Below are 16,517 nucleotides of genomic sequence, written 5' to 3'. Positions count from 1 at the left end.
GTGACCCCGGGGTCGATAGCACACCATCGCCCTCTAACGGAACCGCGACTACTGAGAAACACCCCAGGGAGGTCAGCATCGACGGGACTGGACCATCTGTCAACATCTCCAACACAGACACAACATGCCATGAGGTCATAGTAGAGGGGAGAAAGCAGACTATCTTCATTAAACACCAGGATGTCAATTACACCAACAACAGCAATAACACCAGGCCCAACGGCCACTCTGGACCAATGGCAGGAGAGCAGGAGAACTACAGGAAGAAGGGAGGAGAGACAACATCCCCCACTATGACCACCATCAAGAAGGAGGCCCGTTTCGAGCTGCGGGCCTTCCAGGAGGAGAAGAAGCCGTCCAAGCTGTTCGACCCCTGTGAGAAGGAAGTGCGCGTGAAGAAGGTGCGTCCCTCGGAGGAGGTGGCAGAGCTGGAGAGGGAGAGGTTGGAGCTGATCAGGGGCCAGGCGGTAAAGAAGAACCCAGACATGGGGACAAAGTGGTGGAACCCTCCTCAGGAGAAGAGTCTGGAGGAGGAGCTGGAGCCAGACAAACTAGAGTCACACAGGAAGTACGAGGAGAGGAAGCAGCAGAGGAGGTCAGAGTTCACTGGTGGGATGTCCCAGACGTACGCCCAGTACTCCATGGCCTTTGACCCTAAAGCTGACCCTGAGCCTGGCCGCGACACGGAGGACATCCTGGTGGAGCAGATGGACTTCTCTACCGCCAGGAAGCAGTTCCTCCAGATAGAACATGCAAGGCAGCAGGCAGCCGAGAGGTCACAGGTCACAGCTCCCAACTCGGCCAAGCCCTTCTCCAGATCATCAGACACCGTGATCCATGTGGAGAGATCCTCCGATTACGTCACTGTGGGCTACAGCAATTACCAGGACTCACCACTAGAGGACGGCGACGCAACCACTACAACGGTCCGGACAGAGAGGATCTACTGCAGCCCAGAAGGGTCCCAGTCCCCCACCTCTACCGTTGGGAGGGTCCTGGGCCTGGGACAGGGAGAGCCCAGTAATAGTGGCTCCAAGGAGGCCTGGATGGAGAACAGATACAGAGACGAAGACTTTACCTGCGCCAGGGCCATCATGACCATCATAAAAGATGAGAAGGACTCTCTGTCCCTCCAGCATCGTTCCTCCTCCCTCCACAGCCCCAGCGCCTCTCTGTCCTCCTGCAACCCCAATGAATGTGACTCCGGGCTGGATGAGCAGTCCCTGCGTTCCCTGGATAACTCTATGCTGGATACCCTGTCAAAAGACTTCAGCATGAATAACGTATCCGATAGTGGGGCGTCAAACGAGACCATGTCGGCCTCCTACCTGGAGGAGACGTCTCTGGGGGAGTACTCCTTCCCCTCCACCCCACAGACCACTACGACGTCTCTGGGGGAGTACTCCTTCCCCTCCACCCCACAGACCACTACACCCGTCAACGGAAATATGGAGGGAGGCACTGCCATGTCTCCCGGGGAGCAGAACGAGGGAAGTCAGGGTCTGTCGGAGCAAGAGCTGGAGTACCATGCAGGTATGCTGGTGCAGTGTATCATCCAGCACGCCCTGATGAACCAGAACCAGTCTCAGCAGGGTGAGGAGTGGCAGGGGGTCTCCCCCCACCCTCTCCAAGAGAGGCACGTAGACGTTCTATCTTCTGGGAACCTTTCATCACTACCAACAGAGTATCAGTCACTCACACCTCTAGACCTCCACTCTCCTCCACCTCCCCAGCTCCACTCACCTTCAAGTCCAATGCAACAGTCACCAACACCCTTACAGTCCCTCCAGTCAGCCCCACCTCAGTACCAGTCAACTCCATCACCTCAGCCGCTGTCACCTCCAGCAAAGTTCCAGTCAAGTCCAACCCAATATCAGTCTCCTTCACCCCAGCTCCAGCCTCTCCCAACCCAGGTAGAGAGACCTACCTATGTCCAGGTAGAGAGACCTACCTATGTCCAGGTAGAGAGACCTACCTATGTCCAGATGGAGAGACCTACCTACGCCCCCCTTCCACAGAGATCTTCCTCCGGGGGGCCTAAGATCCTCATCCAGTCCGCACTCAGTCGCTCACTGGCCCTAAACCCAGACCCGGTCCCAGTCCGCACTCCTGTCCTCATCCCTCCCCGTCCCATAGAGCCCTATCAGGCTCCAGAGCTGTCCCGGACCCCGAGTGAAAAGGACCAGTTCAGTTACTTCTCTAAGTACTCCGAGGCGGCCGAGCTACGCAGCACAGCCGCAGCGACCAGAACCCAGGAGACGGAGCAGAGCACCGGGCCGTTCAAGCTGCGCTCCCGGAAGCAGAGGACTCTATCCATGATCGAGGAAGAAATCCGAGCGGCGCAGGAGAGAGAGAAAGAGCTGAAGAAGCAGAGACTGGGAGCGGTGCGGTCAGGACCGGATCCCAGAACCAACCAGACTGGCAGACCCAAGACGATGACTATCAACCCCGGGGACAAGCACAAGACCAACAGTCTGCCCGCCAAACTCAGCCTCTCTGGGAGCCTGCCACTCACCCTCACCAGCATGACGGCACCAGGTGAGCCAACTGTGAGATCTGTTTCTGCATCTGAAACCTTATTCCCTGCCTATTCTTTTCATCAGTATTGTACTATATATATATTTGGAAACAACCCGTAAAAAAAAAATATATATTGTCCTTGTTTATCAGTGATTAATTGATTGATTGATTGACATTTGATTGGTACTGTATGTGAGTTGTCCTCTTGTATAAGTCTTCAGACTACTTCCATCCAGAAGGCTGTATTCATGTTCCCCTAGTGATGGTATTATAGGGGGGGGCATATTTTTTCGGCTTGGTCAATAAGAAATCCAAGGGCCATGACTGAAGCCGAACGAGAGTTGTCTTGAAGGGGTGGGTTAATGTGGGTGTCTCTTTGTGTGTGCATTCGTACCTGGCAAGCATTTGGACATCCACTCTGCCAAAACACTACACAGTTACAGTCACTCGTGTTCTGTTTTGCCATTACATATTATATATGACTACATCACTTCCTGTACCCCCTGTTCACTCATTACTGCACGGCCAGGCACGACTCCATTTTGAAAGCATTCTGATGGCTGATGGGAAACATGAGTTGTGTTGTAAAATCCGACTTGAGAATGGTTTGAAATTACAGTCTCCCGAACACTGCCTCTGACATTCTTAGGCTCCTGATTGGCTGTTTAAACAGAGTCCTGTTTTTATTAGAAGGGTTGGACTTCTCTAGGTTCAACATGCTGAGTTCTCTAAGCAACATGCTGAGGTCTCTAAGCAACATGCTGAGTTCTCTAAGCAACATGCTGAGTTCTCTAAGCAACATGCTGAGGTCTCTAAACAACATGCTGAGTTCTCTAAGCAACATGCTGAGTTCTCTAAGCAACATGATGAGGTCTCTAAACAACATGCTGAGGTCTCTAAACAACATGATGAGGTCTCTAAGCAACATGCTGAGTTCTCTAAGCAACATGATGAGGTCTCTAAACAACATGCTGAGGTCTCTGAGCAACATGCTGAGTTCTCTAAGCAACATGATGAGGTCTCTAAACAACATGCTGAGGTCTCTGAGCAACATGCTGAGTTCTCTAAGCAACATGCTGAGGTCTCTAAACAACATGATGAGGTCTCTAAGCAACATGCTGAGTTCTCTAAGCAACATGATGAGGTCTCTAAACAACATGCTGAGGTCTCTGAGCAACATGCTGAGTTCTCTAAGCAACATGATGAGGTCTCTAAACAACATGCTGAGGTCTCTGAGCAACATGCTGAGTTCTCTAAGCAACATGCTGAGTTCTCTAAACAACATGCTGAGGTCTCTGAGCAACATGCTGAGTTCTCTAAGCAACATGCTGAGTTCTCTAAACAACATGCTGAGGTCTCTAAGCAACATGCTGAGGTCTCTAAACAACATGCTGAGTTCTCTAAGCAACATGCTGAGTTCTCTAAGCAACATGCTGAGTTCTCTAAACAACATGCTGAGTTCTCTAAACAACATGCTGAGTTCTCTAAGCAACATGCTGAGGTCTCTAAACAACATGCTGAGGTCTCTAAACAACATGCTGAGTTCTCTAAACAACATGCTGAGTTCTCTAAGCAACATGCTGAGTTCTCTAAGCAACATGCTGAGTTCTCTAAACAACATGCTGAGTTCTCTAAACAACATGCTGAGTTCTCTAAACAACATGCTGAGTTCTCTAAACAACATGCTGAGTTCTCTAAGCAACATGCTGAGGTCTCTAAACAACATGCTGAGTTCTCTAAACAACATGCTGAGGTCTCTAAACAACATGCTGAGGTCTCTAAGCAACATGCTGAGTTCTCTAAGCAACATGCTGAGTTCTCTAAGCAACATGCTGAGTTCTCTAAACAACATGCTGAGTTCTCTAAACAACATGCTGAGGTCTCTAAACAACATGCTGAGTTCTCTAAACAACATGCTGAGTTCTCTAAGCAACATGCTGAGTTCTCTAAGCAACATGCTGAGTTCTCTAAACAACATGCTGAGTTCTCTAAACAACATGCTGAGTTCTCTAAACAACATGCTGAGTTCTCTAAGCAACATGCTGAGTTCTCTAAACAACATGCTGAGGTCTCTAAACAACATGCTGAGGTCTCTAAACAACATGCTGAGGTCTCTAAACAACGTGCTGAGTTCTCTAAACAACGTGCTGAGTTCTCTAAACAACATACTGAGTTCTCTAAACAACATGCTGAGGTCTCTAAGCAACATGCTGAGTTCTCTAAACAACATGCTGAGTTCTCTAAACAACATGCTGAGGTCTCTAAGCAACATGCTGAGTTCTCTAAACAACATGCTGAGGTCTCTAAACAACATGCTGAGGTCTCTAAGCAACATGCTGAGTTCTCTAAGCAACATGCTGAGTTCTCTAAACAACATGCTGAGTTCTCTAAAGAACATGCTGAGGTCTCTAAGCAACATGCTGAGTTCTCTAAACAACATGCTGAGGTCTCTAAACAACATGCTGAGGTCTCTAAACAACATGCTGAGTTCTCTAAGCAACATGCTGAGTTCTCTAAACAACATGCTGAGGTCTCTAAACAACATGCTGAGTTCTCTAAGCAACATGCTGAGTTCTCTAAACAACATGCTGAGGTCTCTAAACAACATGCTGAGGTCTCTAAGCAACATGCTGAGGTCTCTAAACAACATGCTGAGGTCTCTAAACAACATGCTGAGGTCTCTAAGCAACATGCTGAGTTCTCTAAGCAACATGCTGAGTTCTCTGAACAACATGCTGAGTTCTCTAAGCAACATGCTGAGGTCTCTAAGCAACATGCTGAGTTCTCTAAACAACATGCTGAGTTCTCTAAGCAACATGCTGAGTTCTCTAAACAACATGCTGAGTTCTCTAAACAACATGCTGAGGTCTCTAAGCAACATGCTGAGTTCTGTAAGCAACATGCTGAGTTCTCTAAGCAACATGCTGAGGTCTCTAAGCAACATGCTGAGTTCTCTAAGCAACATGCTGAGTTCTCTAAGCAACATGCTGAGTTCTCTAAACAACATGCTGAGGTCTCTAAACAACATGCTGAGTTCTCTGAGCAACATGCTGAGTTCTCTAAGCAACATGCTGAGTTCTCTAAACAACATGCTGAGGTCTCTAAACAACATGCTGAGTTCTCTGAGCAACATGCTGAGTTCTCTAAACAACATGCTGAGGTCTCTAAACAACATGCTGAGTTCTCTGAGCAACATGCTGAGTTCTCTAAACAACATGCTGAGTTCTCTAAACAACATGCTGAGTTCTCTAAGCAACATGCTGAGTTCTCTAAACAACATGCTGAGTTCTCTAAGCAACATGCTGAGTTCTCTAAGCAACATGCTGAGTTCTCTAAGCAACATGCTGAGGTCTCTAAGCAACATGCTGAGTTCTCTAAGCAACATGCTGAGGTCTCTAAACAACATGCTGAGTTCTCTAAACAACATGCTGAGGTCTCTAAACAACATGCTGAGGTCTCTAAACAACATGCTGAGTTCTCTAAACAACATGCTGAGTTCTCTAAACAACATGCTGAGGTCTCTAAGCAACATGCTGAGTTCTCTAAACAACATGCTGAGGTCTCTAAACAACATGCTGAGTTCTCTAAACAACATGCTGAGGTCTCTAAGCAACATGCTGAGGTCTCTAAACAACATGCTGAGTTCTCTAAACAACATGCTGAGGTCTCTAAGCAACATGCTGAGGTCTCTAAACAACATGCTGAGTTCTCTAAGCAACATGCTGAGTTCTCTAAACAACATGCTGAGTTCTCTAAGCAACATGCTGAGGTCTCTGAGCAACATGCTGAGTTCTCTAAGTTCTCTAAGCAACATGCTGAGGTCTCTGAGCAACATGCTGAGGTCTCTAAACAACATGCTGAGTTCTCTAAGCAACATGCTGAGGTCTCTAAACAACATGCTGAGTTCTCTAAACAACATGCTGAGTTCTCTAAGCAACATGCTGAGGTCTCTGAGCAACATGCTGAGTTCTCTAAGTTCTCTAAGCAACATGCTGAGGTCTCTGAGCAACATGCTGAGTTCTCTAAACAACATGCTGAGTTCTCTAAGCAACATGCTGAGGTCTCTAAACAACATGCTGAGTTCTCTAAACAACATGCTGAGTTCTCTAAGCAACATGCTGAGGTCTCTAAGCAACATGCTGAGGTCTCTGAGCAACATGCTGAGTTCTCTAAGCAACATGCTGAGGTCTCTGAGCAACATGCTGAGTTCTCTAAACAACATGCTGAGGTCTCTGAGCAACATGCTGAGTTCTCTAAGTTCTCTAAGCAACATGCTGAGGTCTCTAAACAACATGCTGAGTTCTCTAAACAACATGCTGAGGTCTCTAAACAACATGCTGAGTTCTCTAAACAACATGCTGAGTTCTCTAAACAACATGCTGAGGTCTCTAAACAACATGCTGAGTTCTCTAAACAACATGCTGAGGTCTCTGAGCAACATGCTGAGTTCTCTAAACAACATGCTGAGTTCTCTGAGCAACATGCTGAGTTCTCTAAACAACATGCTGAGGTCTCTGAGCAACATGCTGAGTTCTCTAAGTTCTCTAAGCAACATGCTGAGGTCTCTGAGCAACATGCTGAGTTCTCTAAACAACATGCTGAGTTCTCTAAACAACATGCTGAGGTCTCTAAACAACATGCTGAGGTCTCTGAGCAACATGCTGAGTTCTCTAAGTTCTCTAAGCAACATGCTGAGGTCTCTGAGCAACATGCTGAGTTCTCTAAACAACATGCTGAGTTCTCTAAACAACATGCTGAGGTCTCTAAGCAACATGCTGAGTTCTCTAAACAACATGCTGAGGTCTCTAAACAACATGCTGAGTTCTCTAAACAACATGCTGAGGTCTCTAAGCAACATGCTGAGTTCTCTAAACAACATGCTGAGTTCTCTAAACAACATGCTGAGGTCTCTAAACAACATGCTGAGTTCTCTAAGCAACATGCTGAGGTCTCTAAACAACATGCTGAGATCTCTGAGCAACATGCTGAGTTCTCTGAGCAACATGATGAGTTCTCTAAGCAACATGCTGAGGTCTCTAAACAACATGCTGAGGTCTCTAAACAACATGCTGAGTTCTCTGAGCATGTCTAGAAGCAGCGTCCCACTGCTCTCCCTTCCAGCAATACAATGCTGTGGTGGTTTTCGTGGTGAATGACTTCCCCCTTGTGTTAATGAGCCAGTACTGCATTACTGCGTTCAATAGACACGATGCCATCTTCCCATTGATTCGATACAGGGTCAATGTAGAGGATAGACATGAAAATATGATATTCTATTATACTGTATGTATTGACATATACAGTAGATATATTGTATGTATTGACATATACAGTAGATATATTGTATGTATTGACATATACAGTAGATATATTGTATGTATTGACATATACAGTAGATATATTGTATGTATTGACATATACAGTAGATATATTGTATGTATTGACATATACAGTAGATATATTGTATGTATTGACATATACAGTAGATATATTGTATGTATTGACATATACAGTAGATATATTGTATGTATTGACATATACAGTAGATATTTTTTTTTATTTATTTAACCTTTATTTAACCAGGTAGGCAAATTGAGAACACGTTCTCATTTACAATTGCGACCTGGCCAAGATAAAGCAAAGCAGTTCGACACATACAACAACACATAGTTACACATGGAGTAAAACAAACATATAGTCAATAATACAGTGAAAAAAAAATAAGTCTATATACAATGTGAGCAAGTGAGGTGAGATAAGGGGGTGAAGGCAAACAAATATATGTATAAATAAATAAAATAAATAAATAAAAATATAAAAGGCCATGGAGGTGAACTGAACACAACACAGCAAGTAAAATAAAACTAAAAAAAAAACCCTGGAATGGTTGGTTTGCAGCGGAAGAAAGTGCAAAGTAGAGACAGAAAATAATGGGGTGCAAAGGAGCAAAATAAATTAATAAAATAAATACAGTAGGTAAAGAGGTAGTTGTTTGGGCTAAATTGTAGATGGGTTATGTACAGGTGCAGTAATCTATGAGCTGCTCTGACAGCTGGTGCTTAAAGCTAGTGAGGGAGATAGGTGTTTCCAATTTCAGAGATTTTTGTAGTTCGTTCCAGTCATTGGCAGCAGAGAACTGGAAGGAGAGGCGTCCAAAGGAAGAATTGGTTTTGGGGGTGACTAGAGAGATATACCTGCTGGAGCGCGTGCTACAGATAGGTGCTGCTATGGTGACCAGCGAGCAGAGATAAGGGGGGACTTTACCTAGCAGGGTCTTGTAGATGACCTGGAACCAGTGGGTTTGGCGACGAGTATGAAGCGAGGGCCAGCCAACGAGAGTGTACAGGTCGCAGTGGTGGGTAGTATATGGGGCTTTGGTGACAAAACGGATGGCACTGTGATAGACTGCATCCAATTTATTGAGTAGGGTTTTGGAGGCTATTTTGTAAATGACATCACCGAAGTCGAGGATTGGTAGGATGGTCAGTTTTACAAGGGTATGTTTGGCAGCATGAGTAAAGGATGCTTTGTTGCGGAATAGGAAGCCAATTCTAGATTTGACTTTGGATTGGAGATGTTTGATGTGAGTCTGGAAGGAGAGTTTACAGTCTAACCAGACACCTAGGTATTTGTAGTTGTCCACATATTCTAAGTCAGAACCGTCCAAAGTAGTGATGTTGGACAGGCGGGCAGGGGCAGGCAGCGATCGGTTGAAGAGCATGCATTTGGTTTTACTTGTATTTAAGAGCAGTTGGAGGCCACGGAAGGAGAGTTGTATGGCATTGAAGCTCGCCTGGAGAGTTGTTAACACAGTGTCAAAAGAAGGGCCAGAAGTATACAGAATAGTGTCGTCTGCGTAGAGGTGGATCAGAGAATCACCAGCAGCAAGAGCGACATCATTGATGTATACAGAGAAGAGAGTCGGTCCAAGAATTGAACCCTGTGGCACCCCCATAGAGACTGCCAGAGGCCCGGACAACAGACCCTCCGATTTGACACACTGAACTCGATCAGAGAAGTAGTTGGTGAACCAGGCGAGGCAATCATTAGAGAAACCAAGGCTGTCGAGTCTGCCAATGAGGATGTGGTGATTGACAGAGTCAAAAGCCTTGGCCAGGTCAATGAATACGGCTGCACAGTATTGTTTCCTATCGATGGCGGTTACGATGTCGTTTATGACCTTGAGCGTGGCTGAGGTGCACCCATGACCAGCTCTGAAACCAGATTGCATAGCGGAGAAGGTGTGGTGGGATTCGAAATGGTCGGTAATCTGTTTGTTGACTTGGCTTTCGAAGACCTTAGAAAGGCAGGGTAGGATAGATATAGGTCTGTAGCAGTTAGGGTCAAGGGTGTCCCCCCCTTTGAAGAGGGGGATAACCGCAGCTGCTTTCCAATCTTTGGGGATCTCGGACGACACGAAAGAGAGGTTGAAGAGGCTAGTAATAGGGGTGGCAACAATTTCAGCAGATAGTTTTAGAAAGAAAGGGTCCAGATTATCTAGCCCGGCTGATTTGTAAGGGTCCAGATTTTGCAGCTCATTTAGGACATCAGCTGACTGTATTTGGGAGAAAGAGAAATGGGGGAAGCTTGGGCGAGTAGCAGAGGGGAGGGCAGTGCTGTTGTCCGGGGTAGGGGCAGCCAGATGGAAAGCATGGCCAGCGGTGGAAAAATGCTTATTGAAATTCTCAATTATAGTGGATTTGTCGGTGGTGACAGTGTTTCCTATCTTCAGAGCGGTTGGAAGCTGGGAGGAGGTGTTCTTATTCTCCATGGACTTTACGGTGTCCCAGAACTTTTTTGAATTTGTGTTGCAGGAAGCAAATTTCTGCTTGAAAAAGCTAGCCTTGGCTGTTCTAACTGCCTGTGTATATTGGTTTCTGGCTTCCCTGAAAAGTTGCATATCACGGGGGCTGTTCGATGCTAATGCAGAACGCCATAGGATGTTTTTCTGTTGGTTAAGGGCAGTCAGGTCAGGAGAGAACCAAGGGCTATATCTGTTCCTGGTTCTAAATTTCTTGAATGGGGCATGCTTATTCAAGATGGTGAGGAAGGCATTTTTAAAAAATGACCAGGCATCCTCTACTGACGGGATGAGATCGATATCCTTCCAGGATACCCCGGCCAGGTCGATTAGAAAGGCCTGCTCGCTGAAGTGTTTCAGGGAGCGTTTGACAGTGATGAGTGGAGGTCGTTTGACCGCTGACCCATTACGGATACAGGCAATGAGGCAGTGATCGCTGAGATCTTGGTTGAAAACAGCAGAGGTGTATTTGGAGGGCAAGTTTGTTAGGATGATATCTATGAGGGTACCCGAGTTTACGGAATTGGGGTGGTACCTGGTAGGTTCATTGATAATTTGTGTGAGATTGAGGGCATCAAGCTTAGATTGTAGGGTGGCTGGGGTTTTGAGCATGTTCAAATTTAGGTCGCCTAGCAGCACGAACTCTGAAGATAGATGGGGGGCAATCAGTTCACATATAGTGTCCAGAGCACAGCTGGGGGCAGAGGGTGGTCTATAGCAGGCGGCAACGGTGAGAGACTTGTTTTTAGAGAGGTGGATTTTTAAAAGTAGAAGTTCAAATTGTTTGGGAACAGACCTGGATAGTAAGACAGAACTCTGCAGGCAGTCTTTGCAGTAGATTGCAACACCGCCCCCTTTGGCCGTTCTATCTTGTCTGAAAATCTTGTAATTGGGGATGAAAATATCTGAGTTTTTGGTGGTCTTTCTAAGCCAGGATTCAGACACGGCTAAAACATCCGGGTTGGCAGAGTGTGCTAAAGCAGTGAACAAAACAAACTTAGGGAGGAGGCTTCTAATGTTAACATGCATGAAGCCAAGGCTATTACGGTTACAGAAGTCATCAAAAGAGAGCGCCTGGGGAATAGGAGTGGAGCCAGGTACTGCAGGGCCTGGATTCACCTCTACATCACCAGAGGAACAGAGGAGGAGTAGGATAAGGGTACGGCTAAAAGCTATGAGAATTGGTCGCCTAGAGCTACTGGAGCAGAGAGTAAGAGGAGGTTTCTGGGGGCGATAAAATAGTTTAAAGGAATAATGTACAGACAAAGGTATGGTAGGATGTGAATACAGTGGAGGTAGACCTAGGTATTGAGTGATGATGAGAGAGATATTGTCTCTAGAAACATCATTGAAACCAGGTGATGTCATCGCATATGTGGGTGGTGGAACTGAGAGGTTGGATATGGTATAGTGAACAGGGCTAGAATCTCTACAGTGAAATAAGCCAATAAACATTAACCAGAACAGCAATGGACAAGGCATATTTACATTAAGGAGAGGCATGCTTAATCGGGTGATCAATAAGGGTCCAGTGAGTAGAGGTTGGTTGGGGTCGTGGCGATCCAGACAGCTGGCCGGGTATGTGGCTCTCGGTAGCAGCATGGGATGGAGGTCTGTTTGTAGATACCTCGTGCGTTTCCGTCGGTAAGTTAGTGGGGTTCCGTGTAGTGGGGTTCCGTGTGGAAGAGGGGATCAATCCAAATTGGCAGAATAGATATAGTGACCCAAGGAGAAAAAATAAATAAATAAAAAATAAAAATAAAAATAAATAATAGTTGTCCGGTATGCTTATTCAGGTAGCAGCCGATAAGACAGCTAACGATTAGCGGGCCTCAGGTGAGCGTTCAGGTAACGTCGGGACGGAGGTGCCAGTTGGATAAATCCCTCGGGCAGATAACGTCGGCAGTCAGACGTGAAGGCCCGGTGGGGTTCCGTATCTGCAGCAGCAACAAAAGAAACGTGTCCGGATGGTGATGGAACTCCTCAGCTGGCTAGCTCCAGGATGATTTGAGTATGCTCCGGGGTCGACGTAAGCCAATCGTCACACGGTTTGCAGCTAGCTAGCTGCGAAGTCAAGGTGCAAGTGACCAGAGCCTGCGGCTGGAATCCGGGGAAACTGAGAGAGAAGAAAAGTCCCGGAATGCTCCGGTCCGAGTCGCGTTGCACAAAAGTGCCGGTAGATTATCGAGCTAGAGGAATAGCTGATGACCACAACACGAGGGCAGCTGAAAACCAACGCTAGCCAGCAAACCGGCTAATTTCGGGGCAGCTACAGATTAGCTTCTGGCTAGCTATCGGAGTAGCTACTGGTTAGCTTTCAGGCTAGCTTCTGAATTAGCCCCTGGCTGGCTTCCACGATGGATTTTCAGTTTGAGGTAAATATTACTTTTTAGTAATTGGTGAAGCGGGTTGCAGGAAAGCTTTTGCAGGAAAGCTTTTGTAGTTGAGTTCTTGGATAATAAAATAAATAAAAGATAAGTGAAGAGAGGTGTAAATATATATACAGGACACAAACAATACGGAACAGAAAAAGACGTCTGAACTGCTAAGCAACCTTGGGGGAGTGCATATATTGTATGCATTGACATATACAGTAGATATATTGTATGTATTGACATATACAGTAGATATATTGTATGCATTGACATATACAGTAGATATATTGTATGCATTGACATATACAGTAGATATATTGTATGCATTGACATATACAGTAGATATATTGTATGCATTGACATATACAGTAGATATATTGTATGCATTGACATATACAGTAGATATATTGTATGTATTGACATATACAGTAGATATATTGTATGTATTGACATATACAGTAGATATATTGTATGTATTGACATATACAGTAGATATATTGTATGTATTGACATATACAGTAGATATATTGTATGTATTGACATATACAGTAGATATACTGTATGTATGGACATATACAGTAGATATATTGTATGTATTGACATATACAGTAGATATACTGTATGTATGGACATATACAGTAGATATACTGTATGTATTGACATATACAGTAGATATATTGTATGTATGGACATATACAGTAGATATACTGTATGTATTGACATATACAGTAGATATATTGTATGTATTGACATATACAGTAGATATATTGTATGTATTGACATATACAGTAGATATATTGTATGTATTGACATATACAGTAGATATATTGTATGTATTGACATATACAGTAGATATATTGTATGTATTGACATATACAGTAGATATATTGTATGTATTGACATATACAGTAGATATATTGTATGTATTGACATATACAGTAGATATATTGTATGTATTGACATATACAGTAGATATACTGTATGTATTGACATATACAGTAGATATATTGTATGTATTGACATATACAGTAGATATATTGTATGTATTGACATATACAGTAGATATATTGTATGTATTGACATATACAGTAGATGTATTGTATGTATTGACAACATAATTTATATTGTCATGTCCTTATATGACATGTATTCTGTGTGTATAACCTGCAGGTAAGATAAATCCTCCTGCATCCCCCTCCTCGTCTGAGAATCCTCCTGCATCCCCCTCCTCGTCTGAGAATCCTTCTGCATCCCCCTCCTCGTCTGAGAATCCTTCTGCATCCCCCTCCTCGTCTGAGAATCCTTCTGCATCCCCCTCCTCGTCTGAGAATCCTCCTGCATCCCCCTCCTCGTCTGAGAATCCTTCTGCATCCCCCTCCTCGTCTGAGAATCCTTCTGCATCCTCCTCCTCGTCGGAGAATCCTTCTGCATCCTCCTCCTCGTCGGAGAATCCTTCGCCCCTCTTGGACCTGGGCAATGACGACTCGGGGGGCAGCGGGCGCCCCAAAAACTTCATGCAGACCCTGATGGACGACTACGAGACTCACAAAGTGAAGCGCCGGGAGAAAGGAGAGGACAACAGCGTGAGTAGTAATAGTACTATCCACGTTCTCTTGTGCTGCTGTTACTGCGCTGTCGTTTAGTGACCTACATCGCCTGGGTACCACACCTGGTTGTACTATCATTACACTGCTTGCCATATGCCAAATGTTTGGTGACAAGGAATGTTAGCACAAATAGGTTTGTTATCCAGGCTAAACCTACAGTAAGCCTACTCTAGCAGCCTTTATCTAGCCAGGTCCCAGATATTTTGGGAGAGTTTGTCCTGAATGACTATAGGAGTTGGCAAAACAGCACAAACTGCTGCACGTACTGAGACAGAGCCACTGTTTCCCTCGCTCAGATTATTGGCTACACGTACTGAGACAAAGAGGTACTGTCTCCCTCGCTCAGATTATTGGCTACACGTACTGAGACAGAGAGGAACTGTTTCCCTCGCTCAGATTATTGGCTACACGTACTGAGACAGAGAGGAACTGTTTCCCTCGCTCAGATTATTGGCTACACGTACTGAGACAGAGAGGAACTGTTTCCCTCGCTCAGATTATTTCTCCGGTGAGATTCAACTTGAGAATTGAAGGAAAATTATGAAAGCACAGAAAGATAAAAGATAAAAGATAAAAATTATGGCAACTTCCAGAGGACGTCCTCCAACCTATCAGAGTTCTTGCAGCATGAACTGACCTGTTGTCCATCCACCCAATCAAAGGATCAGATAATTAATCTAGTACTGAAAGCATAAGCTACAGCTAGCTAGCACTGCAGTGTATAAAATGTGGTGAGTAGTTGACTCAAAGAGAGAGAGAGACAATAGTTTAACAGTTTTAAACAAATGCATTTCTTAAAACATTAAGGAGAAGCAAGAGAGAGAGAGAAAGAGATATTTCATATTTTTCACCTTCACTTAGCTAGCGAATGCAGTTAGCTAGTTTAGCCTACTCAAAAGTCCACAAGCGAAGGAAAAGGTGAGAGGAGGAAAGCGCGTAGATGTGAGAAGAAACTACACAATGATCAAAGAGATCATTTTGTATGTGGCTGCTATGAAAGTGAACTGTGTTTGAATGTGGTCAGGGGTGTATTCATTGTAAGTGATCATGCTGTTTGTATGTGGCTGCTATGAAAGTGAACTGTGTTTGCGTGTGGTCAGGGGTGTATTCATTCCGCTGATTCTGTTGAAAAACATTTCTTAAACGGAAGCAAACGGAACGAAACGGGGATAAACATACATGAATTTGTCCAATAGAAACACTTTGTTAGCAACCTTCGGACTATTGATTACACCCCAGATCAGCTGGATGCAGGCCAGTGTGAAAGGTGGTATTAAACGTCTGTCACCTTGATTACTCAAACTTCTCTTGACCTGCACATACGTTGTAAACTTTCATTCATAGGCTAGGTTGTAGCAACCTCATGATGGGTATAGGGAACATTAGAGTATCATGTAGTAGCCTAAACCTGTCACTGTTACATTGTACTGGGTGAATATGAATGACAGTAACCTAAACCTATCACTGTTACATTGAACTGGGTGAATATGAATGACAGTAACCTAAACCTATCACTGTTACATTGAACTGGGTGAATATGAATGACAGTAACCTAAACCTATCACTGTTACATTGAACTGGGTGAATATGAATGACAGTAACCTAAACCTATCACTGTTACATTGAACTGGGTGAATATGAATGACAGTAACCTAAACCTATCGCTGTTACATTGAACTGGGTGAATATGAATGACAGTAACCTAAACCTATCACTGTTACATTGAACTGGGTGAATATGAATGACAGTAACCTAAACCTATCACTGTTACATTGAACTGGGTGAATATGAATGACAGTAACCTAAACCTATCACTGTTACATTGAACTGGGTGAATATGAATGACAGTAACCTAAACCTATCACTGTTACATTGAACTGGGTGAATATGAATGACAGTAACCTAAACCTATCACTGTTACATTGAACTGGGTGAATATGAATGACAGTAACCTAAACCTATCACTGTTACATTGAACTGGGTGAATATGAATGACAGTAACCTAAACCTATCACTGTTACATTGAACTGGGTGAATATGAATGACAGTAACCTAAACCTATCACTGTTACATTGAACTGGGTGAATATGAATGACAGTAACCTAAACCTATCACTGTTACATTGAACTGGGTGAATATGAATGACAGTAACCTAAACCTATCACTGTTACATTGAACTGGGTGAATATGAATGACAGTAACCTAAACCTATCA

The 16,517-nt window shown here is 44.5% G+C and overlaps 1 protein-coding gene across 1 annotated transcript in view; it reads left to right on the top strand.

Annotated features, from left to right (window-relative positions):
* The window catches only part of LOC139544447 (A-kinase anchor protein 2-like), a 148,915-nt gene that overhangs the window by 129,240 nt on the left and 3,158 nt on the right, over window positions 1–16,517 (top strand). The window contains exons 4-5 of the mRNA XM_071351556.1: window positions 1–2,538; window positions 13,867–14,279. The exon at window positions 1–2,538 is cut by the window's left edge and continues 271 nt beyond it. Of these exons, the coding sequence (XP_071207657.1) occupies window positions 1–2,538; window positions 13,867–14,279 (2,951 nt within the window). The remainder of the gene's footprint in view (window positions 2,539–13,866; window positions 14,280–16,517) is intronic.

This window comes from Salvelinus alpinus, chromosome 18 (genome assembly GCF_045679555.1).
Source record: "Salvelinus alpinus chromosome 18, SLU_Salpinus.1, whole genome shotgun sequence".
In the NCBI taxonomy this organism is placed as follows: Eukaryota; Metazoa; Chordata; class Actinopteri; order Salmoniformes; family Salmonidae; genus Salvelinus; species Salvelinus alpinus.
This window is presented reverse-complemented; position numbering and strand designations above follow the sequence as displayed.